Raw genomic sequence first — 16,683 nt, forward strand, 5'->3', positions numbered from 1 at the left:
CCCATGTGTTTTGAGGACACATTGTGAATTTATGAAACCACCTATTATTGTCAGGCCCCTGTGTGAAACCATGTCTTCGAGACCTTAACACCCACAATGCACCTCGTGACCAATTATCCAGAAACACTGCACTGCAAATTAGTTGCTTCTCGTCTATGCGCTGTGGAAAAATAATGAATGGATGAATAAATAGCCTAATAAAACTCTGGGGAGTTCCTTTAGATGCGTTTAAAAAAAACTAAATATACAAATTGCCCTCCTGAATACATGTTTGTGTTCCTGGCCCAGGCTAATGTCCAAGAGTGTGTTGCACTAATCAGTGTATGTGTGCCGATTGCTGGATCTTTTTCTTTGATATACCTTGAGGGAAAAAGCGACCCCAGCGGTGTCCACAGCTCACAATAGCATATATGATGAAAACCAACACTGTACAAAGCACCATGGCACTCATTTCATCTCTGCTCTGAGCAACCTTTTGACCGAGCAAGCAGAATTGTATTTTTCATAGTGCAGTGCAGTAAACGCCTACTAATCCCGGGTTATTGGAATGTGACCGACCCTCTTTTATAAAGCTGGAAAATCTGAATTAAAGACGGTCACACTTTAGTGTGATGGAGCGGTGGCGCAGTGGTCCATACACTGCCCTGTGAACACAGTGACCTGAGTTTGATTCCCAGCCACAGCCAATATCAGTGGCAAGGGATTTCTAAACCAGTGCCTGCACATCCCCCATGCCCCCTCAACCTCCTCCTTCACCAACCCGCAGTGACCAGCATGGTGAAATATGGTCAAACGTCACCCATAACTGATGCACGGTGTGGGTTGAAGGGGCTGTTAATTATTATGATTCTATTTGACTACAATGTAGCAATTCATCATCATCATCATCATGATCCATGGGCAGATAGCCCGTAGCTGTCCATTGCATGTTTCGTAATTTGTTTCCATTTCCCTCTGTCTTGTGCCAATATGTTCCAGTAGTGCCACATCTTTGTGGCACCAATCTCTTATGTCATTGTCAAGCCGTTCTCTGTTAGGTCTTCCTAACAGAGAATGTCTCTCCAGTTCCTTCCCTTTTACTGAACAATGCACTTTCAATGTTCCTGTTGTTGTCCATCCTACATATGTGATCAAATAGTGCCAGTTTCCTTCCCATAACTGCCTGCATCAGGTCTTATTCTATAGACTCATGCAAAACATACTTTATGATCCAGGAGGCAAGCTCATAATCTATCACTCAGGGACTCTGCCACCTCCATGTACATACACTGCGGGAAGAGAACACCACTGAATATTGTAATTAATGTAAGGTAGACTTTTCTGTCCAATGAATATATTCAGTCTGTTTCAGATTAAACATTTCTGCCACCAGATTTGGCTACCGTGATGTTATAATAAAACGTGCGGTCATCCCCTTACATTGACATTACTGTACTGGGTGATTTTTATAACGTGATTTTCATTTCAATAATGTCTTGTCACCTTTACTCTTTTAAGTCATTACCGCTTTAGATACAATTCACGCACTGCCTTATAATAATTACCCGAGTAGCGCATACATGTTGAGCCAGTATACCTTTAGTATTTAATAGAAAATTGATGAAGCGTTATATTGATTTTTCTTTTTGCACCTCAATGTTTTCTTTAAAATGCTCAGTAATTTCTTTGCTGGGGCTGTGCTTTCAGGTCGGAATGCCATCACAAAAGAGGAAATAAGCATAGACGTGAAGAAGATGGATTTGGATATTAAGTTCTGGTGAGTGATGTGAATGTTTTCTACTACTTTTTTTTTGTTGAGCTGTCCACCATTTATATGCGCGTGGTGAATATGCTTCCACATGTGTTGTGTTGTTTTGTGACCGGGGTCTGCCTTAAAAACGAGACGTTCTACCTTGGTGTGCCTTCACTCGGTTGACATAAAGATTTGACTATGGTTATCATCGGCACGAGTGTCCTCTACGTTAATTTGCTTTAGCCTACAGTGGGTACCTGGTTGCTATGTAAAAAAAGGCGGCTGGGTGTGAAGGAAGATGCACCATACCATGCTGACCTTACACAAGAGTACTTTGCACAGCAGTCTGCTGGAGAGATGTTCGTCTCTCTGCGTTTGCGTGTGTACTTCCATAAGCCACATGAAGTCGCATTGCCATCTGTCTATTCACGGATGCTCTCCATCTTTTGTGACTCTCTGGTAGCTGTCAAGCATGCATTTCTACGTGTGTGTTTAACTCCGTGCAGTTGAGAGCACACACAAGTTAGAAACATCATATGGAGTGCTAAGTAAAGTAAGTAAGTTTGGGCAGGTTATGTCACTAGAAGAAACGATGGCCAATGGTTGAGGTTAATGTCAAGAAGTGGCAGCCCACGAAGGGAATATGACCAAAAGGACATCTGCCATGGGAGTAGAGTGATGAAATGTTTCACATGCAAGTATTATACAGATTCTTGTATCGCGAGACCATAAACGATGTTGCCAGCTTGCGAAGGTATTCATCCAACAATGGATTGATTATGGCTGCCGATTTTACACGTATACACTTCGTTCGTTCCATCGTTTCTCAGTCCGCTTGTCCTGGTGAGGGTCGCGGCAGCAGCGTGTCGAGTAGTAGCGGTCCAGACCTCCCTTTCCCTGGCGACAGACTCTAGCTCTACATTACTATACAATACACTACTATACACTACACTATTATACACTACACTGTACACTACTATGCACTACACTACTATACATTACACACTACACAACTATACACTACACTGTACACTGCACGACTATACACTACACTACTATACACTGTACACTACACTATACACTACACTACTATTCACTACTATATACTACTATACACAGACTCCAGCTCTTCCTGGAGAATTCCCAGGCATTCCCAGGCCAGCCGAGCGACGTTGTCCCGACAGCAGCGTGGTCCTGGGCCGGCCCCGGGGTCTCCGCCCAGTGGGACGTTGCTGCTGCTGGTGCCCGGTAGAGTTGCAGGGGGAGTCTACCGGGGGGCACCCTTATCCGGGGGTCCGAACCACCTCAACTGGCTTCTCGCAATCCGGAGAAGCAGCGGCTCCACTCTGAGGGTTCTCCCGGATTACCGAGCTCCTCACCCGATCACGGAGAGCGAGCCCGGCAACCCTGTGGAGACACCTCATTTTGGCCCCTTGTACCCGTGATCTCATCCTTTCAGTCATAACCCAAAGGTTATGACCATAGGTGAGTGTGGAAATGTAGATTGACCTGTACACCGCGAGCTTTGTTCTAAAACTCAGCTCCCGCTTCACTATCACGGAATGGTACAGCGCCCACAACACTGCGTACAACGCCGCACCGATCCACCGGCTGATCTCCCGCTCCCACTTGCCATCACTCGCGAAAGAGACCCCGAGGTACTTAAACTCCTCCACTAAGGGCAGCTGTTCCCCCCTCACTTGGAGAGCACACTCCACCATCTCCCGGGAGTGAACCATGACCTCATATTTGGAGATGCTGATCCTCATCCCAGCCGCTTCACAGTCGGCATCAAACCGTTAGAGTGCACGCTGGAGATCACAGACTGACGAGGCAAAGAGGACAACGTCGTCTGCAAAAAGCAGCGACGCCACCTCCATGCCCCCGTACTGGATACTCTCCATACCTCTGGCTGCGCCTTGATATCCTGTCCATGAAACTCACAAACAGGAGTGGAGACAAGACGCACCCTTGGCGGATTCCAACACCCACAGTGAACGACTTTTATTTAACACCAAGGATACGGACACAGCTCTCACTTCGGGAATAGAGGAACCGGATAGCGCACAAAAGCGGCACTGGTACATCATACTCCACAGCACCTCCCACAAGACATTGCGGGGAATACGGTCAAATCCTTTCTACAAAGTCTGCAAAGCAGAGGTAGACTGGAGAAGCATACTCCCATGACCCCTCAAATGTCTGTGAGAGGGAAGAGACCTGGTCCATTATTCCACGACCCTTGCCAGAATCCACATTGTTTCTTCTGAATGTGAGGCTCGACCACCGGAGCATGTAAACGTATTCTATAAATGTGTTCGAATGCAAGATTATTTACTTGAGTTTGTCATGTGTGTGTGTATAGGCATGTGTGTTTGTACATGTGTTCACCCTTGTGTGCACATGTTGTGTTTGGAACGAAGTGCATGCATTCAAGCACATTTGCATTGCGTTTGTAAGCATTTACCAGGTGACTGTATGCGCCAGCATGTGGGAGGCATAATGCATCTGTGTCGCCCGTGTAAGTGTGTGTGTTTTTTATGTGTGTGCATGCCCACCGCCTTTCTAGGAGGGACCGCTCCTTGGCAGCCTACCAAGCACAGGCTGTGTGCATAACTCGAATGAAGAAGGAGATACTGTCTCTCAGAGATCAGGTAGCGTAATCGTCGTGAAAAGGGCATTTGACCCTCCCATAATATTCAACCGGCAGCTGAAATGTAACATCATTCTTGCGTTTTTGTGGATATGAAACATCCAAAGAGTGTATTTACTATGCTGAATATATGTGATGTTATCTTTGGTCGTGTGAACACAATATTAGTATTGTTGTTATTTAAAAATAACGATATAATCAGGAGGGTCCTGTCAAGTTTTTTAGCAAGAGGAGGCAATGGTTGCAATCCAATTGTGGGTTATTTTTCAAAATTGGACCGGCACACAAATGCATCGCCGGGAACTTTACCGTCCATTGCAAAGCAGATGACGCTTATATTTTAGTTGTTTGGTTAATAATCCCCCGTGGACCTCTGCAACAAGAGGCAAAAGCGCTAGAGCAAGGCCGCGTCACCGTTGGTGTATCGAATTGTGTGTTTGTTTGGTTTTGGCTCGTGTGTGTATATTTGTTTCTTAATGTCAGCTTGAAAGTTTCAACCAAAAAAAAGATTGAACCTATAAACAACCTCCACGCTGTGAGGAGGCCTTCAGCCAGCAGTGGACTGATAAGGAGCTCTAAAGATACATTATATACACAACATTCATGAAAAGAACCTAATAGCATTTGTCTATTACATTGAATATTTAGTAACTTGTGTTTTTTCTTATTACCTGGAATGCCTGATCTCATCAGATCTCGGAAAACAAACAAGGTTAAGCCTGTATGTATGTATCTATATTGAACTTCTTTAACACCGTACGTAGCTAATCATGCTAATCAGAGGTGCAGGGGAAGGACAACAAAAATCCTGGATATTCTAATTCTGATTCTGAGCTGTTATAGCAGGTGTGGAAGTTATGTAGCTAATCATGCTAATCAGAGGTGCAGGGGAAGGACAACAAAAATCCTGGATATTCTAATTCTGATTCTGAGCTGTTATAGCAGGTGTGGAAGTTATGTTGTGGGCAGTAGAGGTGTTGTTGGACTGTACTTCTGTTCCCATATCCATACTCCTAGCCTTCACCAATGCACACTGAGAAGAATGGAGAAATCTGGCCAAATTACATACATGGCTTGTGGAGTTATTTGCTCCAATTTATCTTTGCAGCATTTTGTATGTCTCCTTCATTATTGCCAGGAATTCAGCTGGTGAAAGGATAATTCCAACTTTCTTTGGACAATCTGAAAGGTCTTAAACAAACGTCTAAAGAGACATTGTGAATGTGTAATGAAAATAAAGAATACAATTAGCATTACATTTTTTTAAATAAAACTTGGCGAAGCTGGATTGAATATTATTATATTAAATTAAACATTCAACTAAATCTGACAGCACTGCACATAAAAAAAATCCCTGAGGGTCAGACTGTCCAACCATCCAAAGCAATCTGCTTGCTCTGCGTGTATAAACTCTGTTATGAGCATTCCACACGTCCATCGACTAGCCATATTTTCCTAGTTTCTCGTTCCTAATTTAATTAAAACCTTTGAGGTTTACATTCTGTTAAATGTCTTCCTGAATTATATTGGTTAAATTGGTCACACCTAACCTGATTCAATTACAGGGCTGGATTTAGAATGCGTGACAAAAGGCAATGCTGACCAAATGAGATCTCAAAGACAGATAGGAGTAATAAAGCGAACGGAATGAACACAGTGCACTCGCACAGCAGAAATGAAGGTAATAAAATACAAAAGCAACAGCCGTATCGGCTGCTTTTCCAGTTGGAGCAGTGGAGTTAAGCACAGGACATTAAAGGTTTTCAAGGCCCCAGCACGAACAGCAGGGGGAGACAATCACCGGTTCCTTTGCAAAGGTCTTCTGATCTTTACCTTGAAACCAAAATTAGCATTTTAAGATGCAGTGATGAAACGATGTCTCGTGCTGACAAAATCATTCAAGCAATACTCATTATTTACAAGTGAGCAAGATCTTACGGTTTAAAGAAAATTACTTTAACTTGTGCTTTAGTCAGATATCAGATGTCTTGTGCGGCCAGACATTGTATTGATGATCTATACAGCATTGGGATTTTAGTCAGCACTCTGGCCTTAATGCCATCTATTTTCTGATTTTTATCATAGAACATCACAATCTGTTAATATTCGCATAAGTGGAAAGCGTCACAGTTTGATGTTTCACCACAAACATAGAACAGTGTCGCCTCTGCCTTGTTGCTGGAACATTGGGCAGGCAGGGTTAGGACAGTGAGAAACATAGGAATCACCATTACAGAGGGTAGAGTGCCTCCTGCTGAAAACCTCACGCCACTACTCATCACGGCCTCATGTTCGGTCATCCTTACATCTGATAAATATTTTGTTGATCTGCGTGGAAAAATTACATGTCGTGAAAAAGACTGTTTTTTTTTTATCGTGCTCAAATGCATTATCCACGATAATCATTTTTTTAGGTTGGTACGTTAGCACATAAGTTAGTGGTAGTCTTTTTTTATATCGTTTATGTTGGTCGGTTTGCCATAGTATTTTGTACTCCTCTAAGAGAGGGACTTGTCATTATTTTCTCGGACAACGTTAAGTTTAATACTATTTTCTTCTTCCGAGTATATTTTGTATTGAGTTTGTACAGCATGCAGGCGATGGTGACTGAATGATGTGAATTATAACGATGTTCAAGAAATTGGCACAAATACAGCCAAATCTATGCTCATAAGTGTACAATTCTTATGAGTTTGGTTTTGCTAAATAATGGCCCAGAGGTTGATTGATTTTTATTATCGGCCAGAGTCGCACCTATATCGCAAAAACAAAAATTAAGTCCTGCGCTAAACACTTAAACATATATAATCCTATCTTCTTTGGTTCTTTCGGTAAAGTCACGTAGAATGAGAATAAAATAATAAATTGATAAAATAAAATAACACAATAATATTCTCACGACGTTTCGGCCACAACACAAGCGGCCTTCATCAGGTGAAGGGGCGAGACTGTCTGGTAGGACAGCGCTGGAGTGAATCACTCCAGTGATTCACTCCAGCGCTATTTTTATTTTTTTTATTTTATTTTATCAATTTATTATTTTATTCTCATTCTACGTGACTTTACCGAAAGAACCAAAGAAGATGAATCATTGCAGTCACGAAAGCTTTAAATCGAAATATATAATCCTAATTGTCAGAGCACCAAGTGATTCATATTTTGTGGATTGTGGTGCGAATTAAAGCAATTGAAAGCAGATGAAACATTCAGCCGATTACGAGTACAAGATATTGTGACACGTGACTCACTGACTTGCAGCCCGATGTTTTTTTTGCCAACCTTTTGAAATGCATAGGTTGTCTTGACAGCCGCAACGCGTTGGACCGTAGCTGCTGCAAGTGCGTCTCGCTGCGTGTGCACAAATTTGACGCTGCAGGCATCGGCATTACATTAACAAAAATATATAGTGCGTGATTTATTTTAAGTTACTTGCAGTTTGTGGTTCCACTAAGGAAGTGTGGTCGAAACAGTCGTGGTTTGACTCAAAAGCTGAAGATTTTAAGTGCATCTAATCAATGTTGACAAGCGTAAGAGCCCGAAAACTGTGACTAAATTTCGATTTAAAGCTTTCGTGACTGCAAGGATTAATCTTCTTTGGTTCTTTCGGTAAAGTCACATAGAATGAGAATAAAATAATAAAATAATAAAATAAAATAACACAATAAAATTCTCACGACGCTTCGGCCACAACACAAGTGGCCTTCTTCAGGTGAAAGGAACAGACCTGTCGGGACGACAGAGCTTGTGTTGTGGCCGAAACGTCGTGAGAATTTTATTGTGTTATTTTATTATATTTTATTAATTATTTTATTCTCATTCTACGTGGTGACTTTACCGAAAGAACCAAAGAAGGTGAACTGTGACTAAATAAAGTTGACGCAGCATCAGCATCTTATTTTAATACGACATTGATTGCGTTATCTTATTTGTTTTTTACAACTTGGGGACACTTAACCTGCCGTTTAAACCATGCACTCCTATACTCAAGGTATTTAATTCTGTAAGCGGTCTGTCTCTTAGTTGTGTATGCATTCTGGTGTCCTGAGCTCAATTCCCGACCACAGCTAACGTCAGTGGCGGTATCTAAACCAATTTTGGGCACCTCCTTCACCACTGTTGTCTTTCCCCCACACCTCCGATTAGCACTGTTGGATACGTATGGTGCAAAAGAAGTAAAAATTACGTTCAAACATACATTCTCATAAGTAGGTAACTAGCACAGGAATACGACTGTAAACCAATTGGCTGAGGACCATCAACAGCGATGAGCATTTGTTCGAACATGAGGATACTTGGACTTAATTTTGGCCATTGTGCTCATTATTTTTGTCATTCTCATGGAATCACAAGGTATTTGCTTTGTGCCACTGTCTCTGCCTTGATCTCTAACCTACCCTGACCTCTGTGTTTTTCTCCACGTGTCTGGGAGCAGCTGCTGACTCAGAAAAAGCACATAGAAACCCTTGAAACTCAGCTTCAGCTGAGCCACGAGGAGAAGTCACAACTCCGTGAGTTGAAAATAAAGTTTTGCAGAAACAGTATAGAGTACATAATAGAGGTTTTTTTTGGTTCGGTCGCATAAATATAAACGTGTCGTTCAACCTGCCATCCATCCGACACAGCCAATTCGTAAGGTTTGTCACGGAAACAAAACATTCCAATTCGTTACTAGTTCACCACACCGGTGTGTTGGAGAGTAAACCCCACAACGTTTACAATTCAAGCACGATGTTTCGCACGTAATTACAACTCGCATCATCCAGGCGAACAGCGAGAGTATAGTGTAATTAGACAACTCTTGAGTGGCCACAGTAGTAGCGTACAGTATGAAGCTGCACAGGATGGCAACAGAACAATGGCCTTGGCAACAGTCATAGTATTGTCACCATGTGGAAATGACCACGTGTGCATTACGCTTGACACAAGCTGCACAAGGACTTGCCCGTGTTAAGACTAAGAGCAGCTCCTGTGCATCACGGGCTTCGTGTGGGTGAATTGTTTTACCCCAATTCAACCTGCGTGCCCTCATCTGCCAGCAGTGACAGGGTTCACAGCGCCCTAGTCACTTATAACGATTTTTTTTTCCTTGAGATTTTGGGCTTGATTCCTGTCCAGAGATCAAATCAGTGACATTTGATGTCTGAACCTGTCCTCCTGCGTGTCCAATCACTGGAGAGGTAAATGCTGCTGGACATGGCGCCTTGACACATCACCTCCCACGTATGCTGCTTTGGTGACCGAACAGAGGCTCTCGAATGGCAATTGCCTCTCTGGTTGTACAGATAAGTAGAGGATCTTTCTTTCGTTTTTATCTTTGTGTATGCACGCTAGGAATGGGGTCCACGAGTTGCAGATTGCTTGCAGTTGAACAGATGCATTTGGGAATCGGACAACTCTCTCGGGGGTGGATGGATGACGGAGAAGATAATGCGCGTGCTGCGTTGTCCACGCAGCACACAGGTAGGTGCAACTTTCACCCCGGTGGAAACACGTACACCATCACCGTCACCTTTCTGTCAGCTGTGATCTGCCCCCTGCTCGATGTTGTTGGTACCGTTGCATCGAGGATTGTCCAGCATCGATGTGTTGTGTGCCTACACTTACCAGTTTTAGTCACTCACTCGTGAATTTAACACGTAGGCTTTCGCGACATATCCATATTTAAGACCGAAGCAGGAGGATTTCTCCACAACTCTGGCTGTCCACCTGATGATGCTAGTTGCAATTACTGGTGAAACGTTGTACTCGATTTGTCAATGTTGTGGGTTGACTCTCCACCACACTGGTGTGCTGAACTAGTAACTAATTGGCATGTTTTGTTTACTTGACAAACTTTGCTCATTGGCTGTGTCGGGTGGTGGCGGGTTTAACGACACATTTATATTTACGCGATCTAACCCAAAAACCTCTATTATGCACTCATTAATTCTTCACTTTGGTCTCTTACTCCAGTTTGTTAGTGCGATTGGTTGCCACTCTATCACTAAAGTACTGAAAATGCTCAGTCAACCGATTGTCTCGTGTTATTTTTTACCGTTGCGAAGAAACTACCTTTGAAATATTTCAGTAATAACGACATTTATCGAGGAAAACATCACCGTGGATGTCATTAAGTTATCCAGAAAGTTTGTGCAAGAGGGTCTGCATTGGGATGTTTGGCAATTTTCTGGTGACTTGTCCAATAGCGTAGCATTCCTTCACTCACAAATCATCGCTGAAACATCCCAGAATTATTCCTTCATGAAAAGAGGTTATTTTTTTTACCCAATTATTCTTGAAACTGTGCAAACTGTGCACTCCAGTCTCCAGGTCTTGGTGACTTAATGATTAGTGTCTTTAAGAAGCACACTTTGGAAAATGTAGTGGCTGCTTTCTGGTGGTGGTAGATAGGAGGGCAAGGTAGAGCAGAGTGACAGGGCCAGAAGTTGATTTTATTTTAATGGTACTGTATCGATCGGATCGTTGACCCCATTTTTTTATCTGCGTTGTTTGTGTTACAAGGTTAATTTATTTTAATTAACATTGGTCAAATTAAAGGTCGCACTCATTACACACAAAGTGCTTGCCACAAATGGCCCACAATACCTTGCTGATCTTGTCAAGGAGCATAAACCAAAACGCAAACTCTGCTCATCCTCGCAGCAGCTTTTAGCTAACCATCGAGCAAAGATGGTCACCGCATCGCGCGCTTTAAGATGCACTTCTACGGCTGTCTGGAATGCTCTTCCTTCCGATATTAGGAAGACACTGGAACTATGCACTTTTAACTCTAGATTGAAAATTCATTTTTTAAGAACTGATTTTTGTGTTTAGTTTCTTGTCTTTTTCCCCGCACCTCAGATCAGCACGGTTGGCTACGTACGGTGCAAAAGAAGTTAAACATACGAAACTGGAGCAACATTCCAAATGTACTCTTTCAAATAAATAATGCCACTGTTTTTCCATCTGGGTACCGTTCATACAAAGAAGTCTCAATGCTTTTAATCCATCATGTGTCAAATTGCATACTCAGCTGTGCAATACATCATAAAAAATGAAAGCGTACTTGATGTCAAAGAAAATGCAGTGTATATTGGGGCACGTACGATTGCCCTGTTGACGAAAGGCATGCCGTGTGATTCTTTATCATTACTCTTGTTGTCTGGTGGATTCCTCGTCCGAACTCGTGATGCTCCTGCCCTGGGCGCCAATATCCCGTGGGTACGCAGACGACCGGGAGCTACTGGGGGCGGAACACGAGACCCCCCCGTCGCCGTCAGAAGCCGGGGTGCTGGCTGCCCTCATGGGGGCCCTGGGCACTTGGGATGCGATGAAAAAAGGCGAAGCAACCTGCACAGGCGTGACAGCGGGCGCAAGCGAGGCGGTGGGCGTACAGGAAGTCGGGGTGGAAACGAGGGATCCAGCGGTGGGTCACAGCGGCTGCGGCTCGGGCGAGGACGCCTCCTGCGATGAGTTTAAGTGGAGCGCTTTGTAGGTGGCACAGTTGTCAGAAACAAATCCATGCATTCCCGTGGCTTGAACAAAACTTTAGGAAATGTCTGAGTGTCTTCTCTTTTTTATTTATTGACTTGGAGCATACAAAAAAGCCCACAGAGATAGCTATCATTGAGTGCCATTTAGTGGCTAAAAGTTACACTTCCAGGGAAGTGATTTGCACTATTAACTATAGGCAGTTTTCCCATCAGCGAAACCAGAGACCCCAGCTCTTTCTGATCACTGGATGGCTCTTAAGTGACAGCGAGCAGCATTAATGTGGTACTATGTTTAGTAGCTATTGCACGGTGCTGTAAGCCCACCAATCCGAGTGCTAACCATGGCTAACATCAGTGTGGAAATTGCCATCTGAACCAGTCCTAGTCCCTCATCCCCTTCACCGACCTGCAGCGACCGGCATAGTGCAACATAGTCAAACAAACCCTGTGACATACGCAGTGTGTAGGCGTTCATCTTGCAGTGGATCAACAAAGGGCAGTAAATTATTACTTTGGTCCAATTTTACTGAGTGCGCGGGGTCCATAATTAGTGCACATGGGCCTTATAAACCCTTATAGTGCTCACAGCTGGTGTTCCCATCAGTGTGCCAAACTACAGGATTTGATCCAAAAGGTCAGCTTGTCTACTCATTCACTCCATTTGCATATAAATTGGATAATGCATTTGACACATCGATACTGTGGTAAGACACAGTGAACCGGATAAAAGTGGCTATTGAATAAAGGGAGTTTGGACATCGTTTGAATGATCAGCAACTGCCTGGCCGTAATGCACCACGCTGGTGCTGTTCAAATTCCAGTTCTTGAACATCTCCGATTCAAAATTGACTTTGCTCAACCTAGAGATGTATTGCAACGTGCAATGTTTTATTTATATGTGAATTGAGTAGATTGGTGTAGATGTAAATGTGTACCAGAATTGATCCTATGGTGAGTAGACTTTTAGAAACACCATATGACAACAGCCTTAACTTTTTTTTTAAGTCACTTTATTTTGTAATGTTGAAAAATGTTTTAAAGTGTGATAGCTGTCTGCTGTTGTTTAGTTCGTCTTGTCTTTGTAAGTTAATATTATACCAAACAAAATACTTGCCTGCAAATTGTTTTGGTTGGTTTTAAATGCATAATTAAAAAAGGTCTAGAAAGACAAAAGGTTAAAATGTACTTCATACATTATTATAATAAAAATAGTTCCAAAATGTGATACTAAATGACTTGTCATTTTAAATAATACATTCTCACTTGGCAAGGTGCTTGGCTAAGGCAATGAGTCATTGGTCTTGGCTCTGTGCTGATGGCATTAACTACATCAGCTTTCTCACTGTTTTATACTTATTCAGGGATGCAGCACAACATTTAGCTTACTAATGCTTGGCATTTCTCATTACGGTATTAGCATTTTTAACATTTATGGCTGGTGGAAGATTGATTTATTTTTTAATAAAATGCAGTGGCGTCATTGTAAACACTGCTGGAGTTTACACTAATTCACTTAGCTCAGGTTTGGATCTAACGAACCAGGGGATCAAGTATAAACAACTGTACATCACCATCTTAAGCATGCCACTTATTCCTGCAGACGTGCACACATCAAGAGCTTCCTTCCAGCTTAGCATATTAGTATACAGCTCCAAGAAGCATCAATTAAAGACAGTTTTACCATTCAGCAATTGTGGATAACTCTCCAAGTTAGGTCCACCCACTATGGAAGGCAATGTCATGAGATATTCTTGCATTAATTACTGATTACCATAGTTTAATAATCTCATGGTGCAAAGTCGGGAGACTATGGGGTCTTTTTTCTCATCCAGCAAATACTGGATTCATCAGAGACATTATTCCACTCAGCCACCCCGAAGGCACGGGGACGCACGCATAACTTAACTGTGAGCAGTTTTAATTGTCGACTTTGGAAGGGGCTCTACGGTATGACAAGATGAGGTGGCGGCGCACGGTTCGGAGTGACCGCGTGGGGAGATGCGGCCCCGGCTTGTGACGGAGTGCCTCTCTGCAGAGTGGGTGTAGTAGAGCAATTGTCCCTGGATGGCCCAGCCCGACCTCGGTGGTACGCGTTCCACACCCGCACGGTGCGGTCCCAGCCAGCAGACACGTACTGCCCACACAGACCACAGAGAGCAGCACACACCACATTACACTGAGCACACACGTGAGTGTGCGTGTTAGTGTGGCTTTGTCTTTGTGTGAGGATGTGATCGTGTAGTAGTTGGCATACTGCGATAACCACATCGGTGGCGAATATCTAAACTGGCCTTGAGCCCTCCCCATGGTTGGCAGCTTTAAATGAGTACCTGGTGTGTTTGTGTAAACATCAGCACTAGGGAGACAAAGGTAGCCAGCTGTGGTGCTGGCCACCCACCCCCTCGTGCGTCATGCCGACCTTAATAGATGCGCGCTAACAGCACTTGCCCCAACAGCCTGGAGAGGCAAGCCAGGGCTCTTTGGGTGAGGGTAGCTTGGAGAGCATCCTTAGGGTGTACTCATTTAGTCCAGCACCTTGCAAACATGGTTGGTGAATTGCATGGAGATTAACAGCACGTGTATGAGATGCCCAACCTGCAAGGCTGGAATGTGCCCAGTAGATCACAGTAAAGAAAATGAACATCCGAAGTATTTTTTCCATTTTTTTTACATTATCCATTTACATGCGTGGGGGTTTTTTGTGGACCCTCCAGATTGCTCTTATCTATTACACACTCGATAGTGTTTCTTATTGCTGGCACTTTGGATGGCTGGGCCTTGGGCCTATGATCAGAAACTGTCATAAGCAAAACTACTCCTTCATGCAAAACACAGATTCATAAATGATCCAAAAACCCCAATTTCCCTCCAAAACCTTTTAAAAAGCCATTCGACTTGATAAGGTTTCTTGGGTAATTATTTCTGTTCCATTTGTGAGATACATTCACATGTGCAACTCTTGCAGTAAGCAGTCAAAAATGTCTCCTGGACGATGACATCACAGAGCTCACGATGAAGTATTTTCGATTGCTTTATACCCAGATTAAGTTTTGTGCAAATAAAAAAACCCCTAATTCTCAGAGCTAGAACTTGCCTTATTAAGTAACAGATCAAATTTAATTTCGATTTTTTTTCGATGCCGTAAGTCAGCAGCAACAAAGAGCACTCGTGAATTTGGCAAAAGAGACGATGGGAGGGCATTTCAAAGTCGAGCGGTATTGGGGAAAAAAGTTAAGAAGAAAACATCCCATCCCACGTTTTGGTGTTTGAACAGAGCCTTCCTGGGAGAAGGAGACCTTGGCGTTGGTCGGGATGTCAAGGGTGCGAGGTTCATGGGGACGATGATTGGTAGCAGAAATAAAATCATAAGGAAGTGACTGACCAATCAATGGTCAGAGTGAATGAATGAGTGTAGCGGCTTCAATCAGGAAAATTGTGTTAAATTTGATTCCATCTAGCACAGTCGCGCAATTGATGACTGGGCTGATACCATCAACTTGCTGCACTCGAAAACTCACTTTCACCAGGAATCTCGTAGATATTATTCGAATTTTAACAGATGCAGAGATAACGGCGGGAGTGGTGATTGATGGATGCAGAAACGGATAGGAATGCAGCGATTGTGTAGATACAGAGCCGAGAGTCGTGGAGACTCGGGCGGGCAAGGCACCACCTGTCCTCGCTCAGGGATGTGGATGATGGACCTGACACAGTCGCTGTGCCCTGTGTTGACCTGCACCTGCGTGAAGTTCTCTGCATCGAACACGCTGCACAGAACAGGGGACAGGACGGCATTCGCAAGTGTTAAACACACAGGGGCGAATTGGGAGTCACGGTTTAAGTGACTGGCCCCTTTTAACACAAGGGGAAATCAACTGGCTTAATGGAATCCCGATTCCGACTGAGCCGCTTCTGCAAAACTAGCGGTTTGTCGAAATTATGCATTTCTCACAATGTAGAAAATTGTCACCAACATCAAGTAAGCAGAACAGTTGCGCTAACATTTATTTTCTGTATGGTTTCATGTCAAACGAACTGCTGTGTAATTTCGCTCACATTTATATCCCTGTCCTGTATGTTGTAGCTTATGTTACATCCGATGTAAAAACAATGCATGTATTAAAACGTGCGTTATATGTTATGCTGTGGACAGCAGTGGATGGTGCAGCAACAATCATCTGTTGTACTAGACTTCTATGCCCCCCGTGTCTACGTTCCTTGCCTTCACCAATTCGCACCGACCAGCGTGGTAAAGTACGGTAATGTAACCCTGTCAGCCCACGCGGCGTGGAGGTCTTCATCGAGCAATCCAGACACGACCCTGATGAGCGTTCCGAGATGCTCCGAGCCCAGGCGGATTCCGGGTAGATTAGTTCAGAGGCTTTAGCCGGACAGAATAGTCGTGAAGTCTGCCTCGTCTAACCGGCAGCTTGGCACCACCCACCGGAGTGTGTTCTGCACCCCAACCACAATGCAGCCACTGAGCTCGTCGATGCATAGGGCGCCGACGGCTCCCGGCATCACCAGCACCCGCTCACAGCTCGAGCCGTCCTCACTCTGAACACACACACAAGCACACACACACAAGCACACACACACGCACACACACACACAAGCACACACAAGCACACACACGCACACACACGCACACAAACACACAAGCACACACACAAGCACACACACACGCACACACACACATACAAGCACACACAAGCACACACACAAGCACACACACACACAAAATAAAATAAAAAAGATCCCCCGTATAGCCTTAACAGACTGTAGGGGCAAGTGCTGTTAGCGAACACCTATGAAGGCCGGAACGG

At 43.8% G+C, this 16,683-nt stretch overlaps 2 protein-coding genes across 3 annotated transcripts in view; one reads left to right on the plus strand and one right to left on the minus strand.

Annotated features, from left to right (window-relative positions):
- Positions 1–13,082, plus strand: part of LOC116945907 (uncharacterized) — a 65,257-nt gene extending 52,175 nt beyond the window's left edge. Inside the window, exons 8-12 of the mRNA XM_032960576.2 lie at positions 1,687–1,756; positions 4,302–4,386; positions 8,818–8,893; positions 9,717–9,845; positions 11,594–13,082. Of these exons, the coding sequence (XP_032816467.2) occupies positions 1,687–1,756; positions 4,302–4,386; positions 8,818–8,893; positions 9,717–9,845; positions 11,594–11,859 (626 nt within the window). The 3' untranslated portion in view covers positions 11,860–13,082. The remainder of the gene's footprint in view (positions 1–1,686; positions 1,757–4,301; positions 4,387–8,817; positions 8,894–9,716; positions 9,846–11,593) is intronic.
- The window catches only part of LOC116945906 (uncharacterized), a 33,823-nt gene continuing 30,131 nt past the window's right edge, over positions 12,992–16,683 (minus strand). Inside the window, exons 15-17 of one of the 2 annotated variants that reach the window (XM_032960575.2) lie at positions 16,302–16,414; positions 15,531–15,624; positions 12,992–13,991 (exon numbers count right to left, since the gene is read on the minus strand). In XM_032960575.2, the coding sequence (XP_032816466.2) occupies positions 13,800–13,991; positions 15,531–15,624; positions 16,302–16,414 (399 nt within the window). In that variant the 3' untranslated portion in view covers positions 12,992–13,799. Of the gene's footprint in view, positions 13,992–15,530; positions 15,625–16,301; positions 16,415–16,683 lie in introns of those variants that run through there. The other variant, XR_012945304.1, reaches the window with a different exon arrangement.

This window comes from Petromyzon marinus, chromosome 25 (genome assembly GCF_048934315.1).
Source record: "Petromyzon marinus isolate PM22_M1 ecotype Great Lakes invasive population chromosome 25, UKy_Petmar_22M1.pri1.0, whole genome shotgun sequence".
NCBI lineage: Eukaryota > Metazoa > Chordata > Hyperoartia > Petromyzontiformes > Petromyzontidae > Petromyzon > Petromyzon marinus.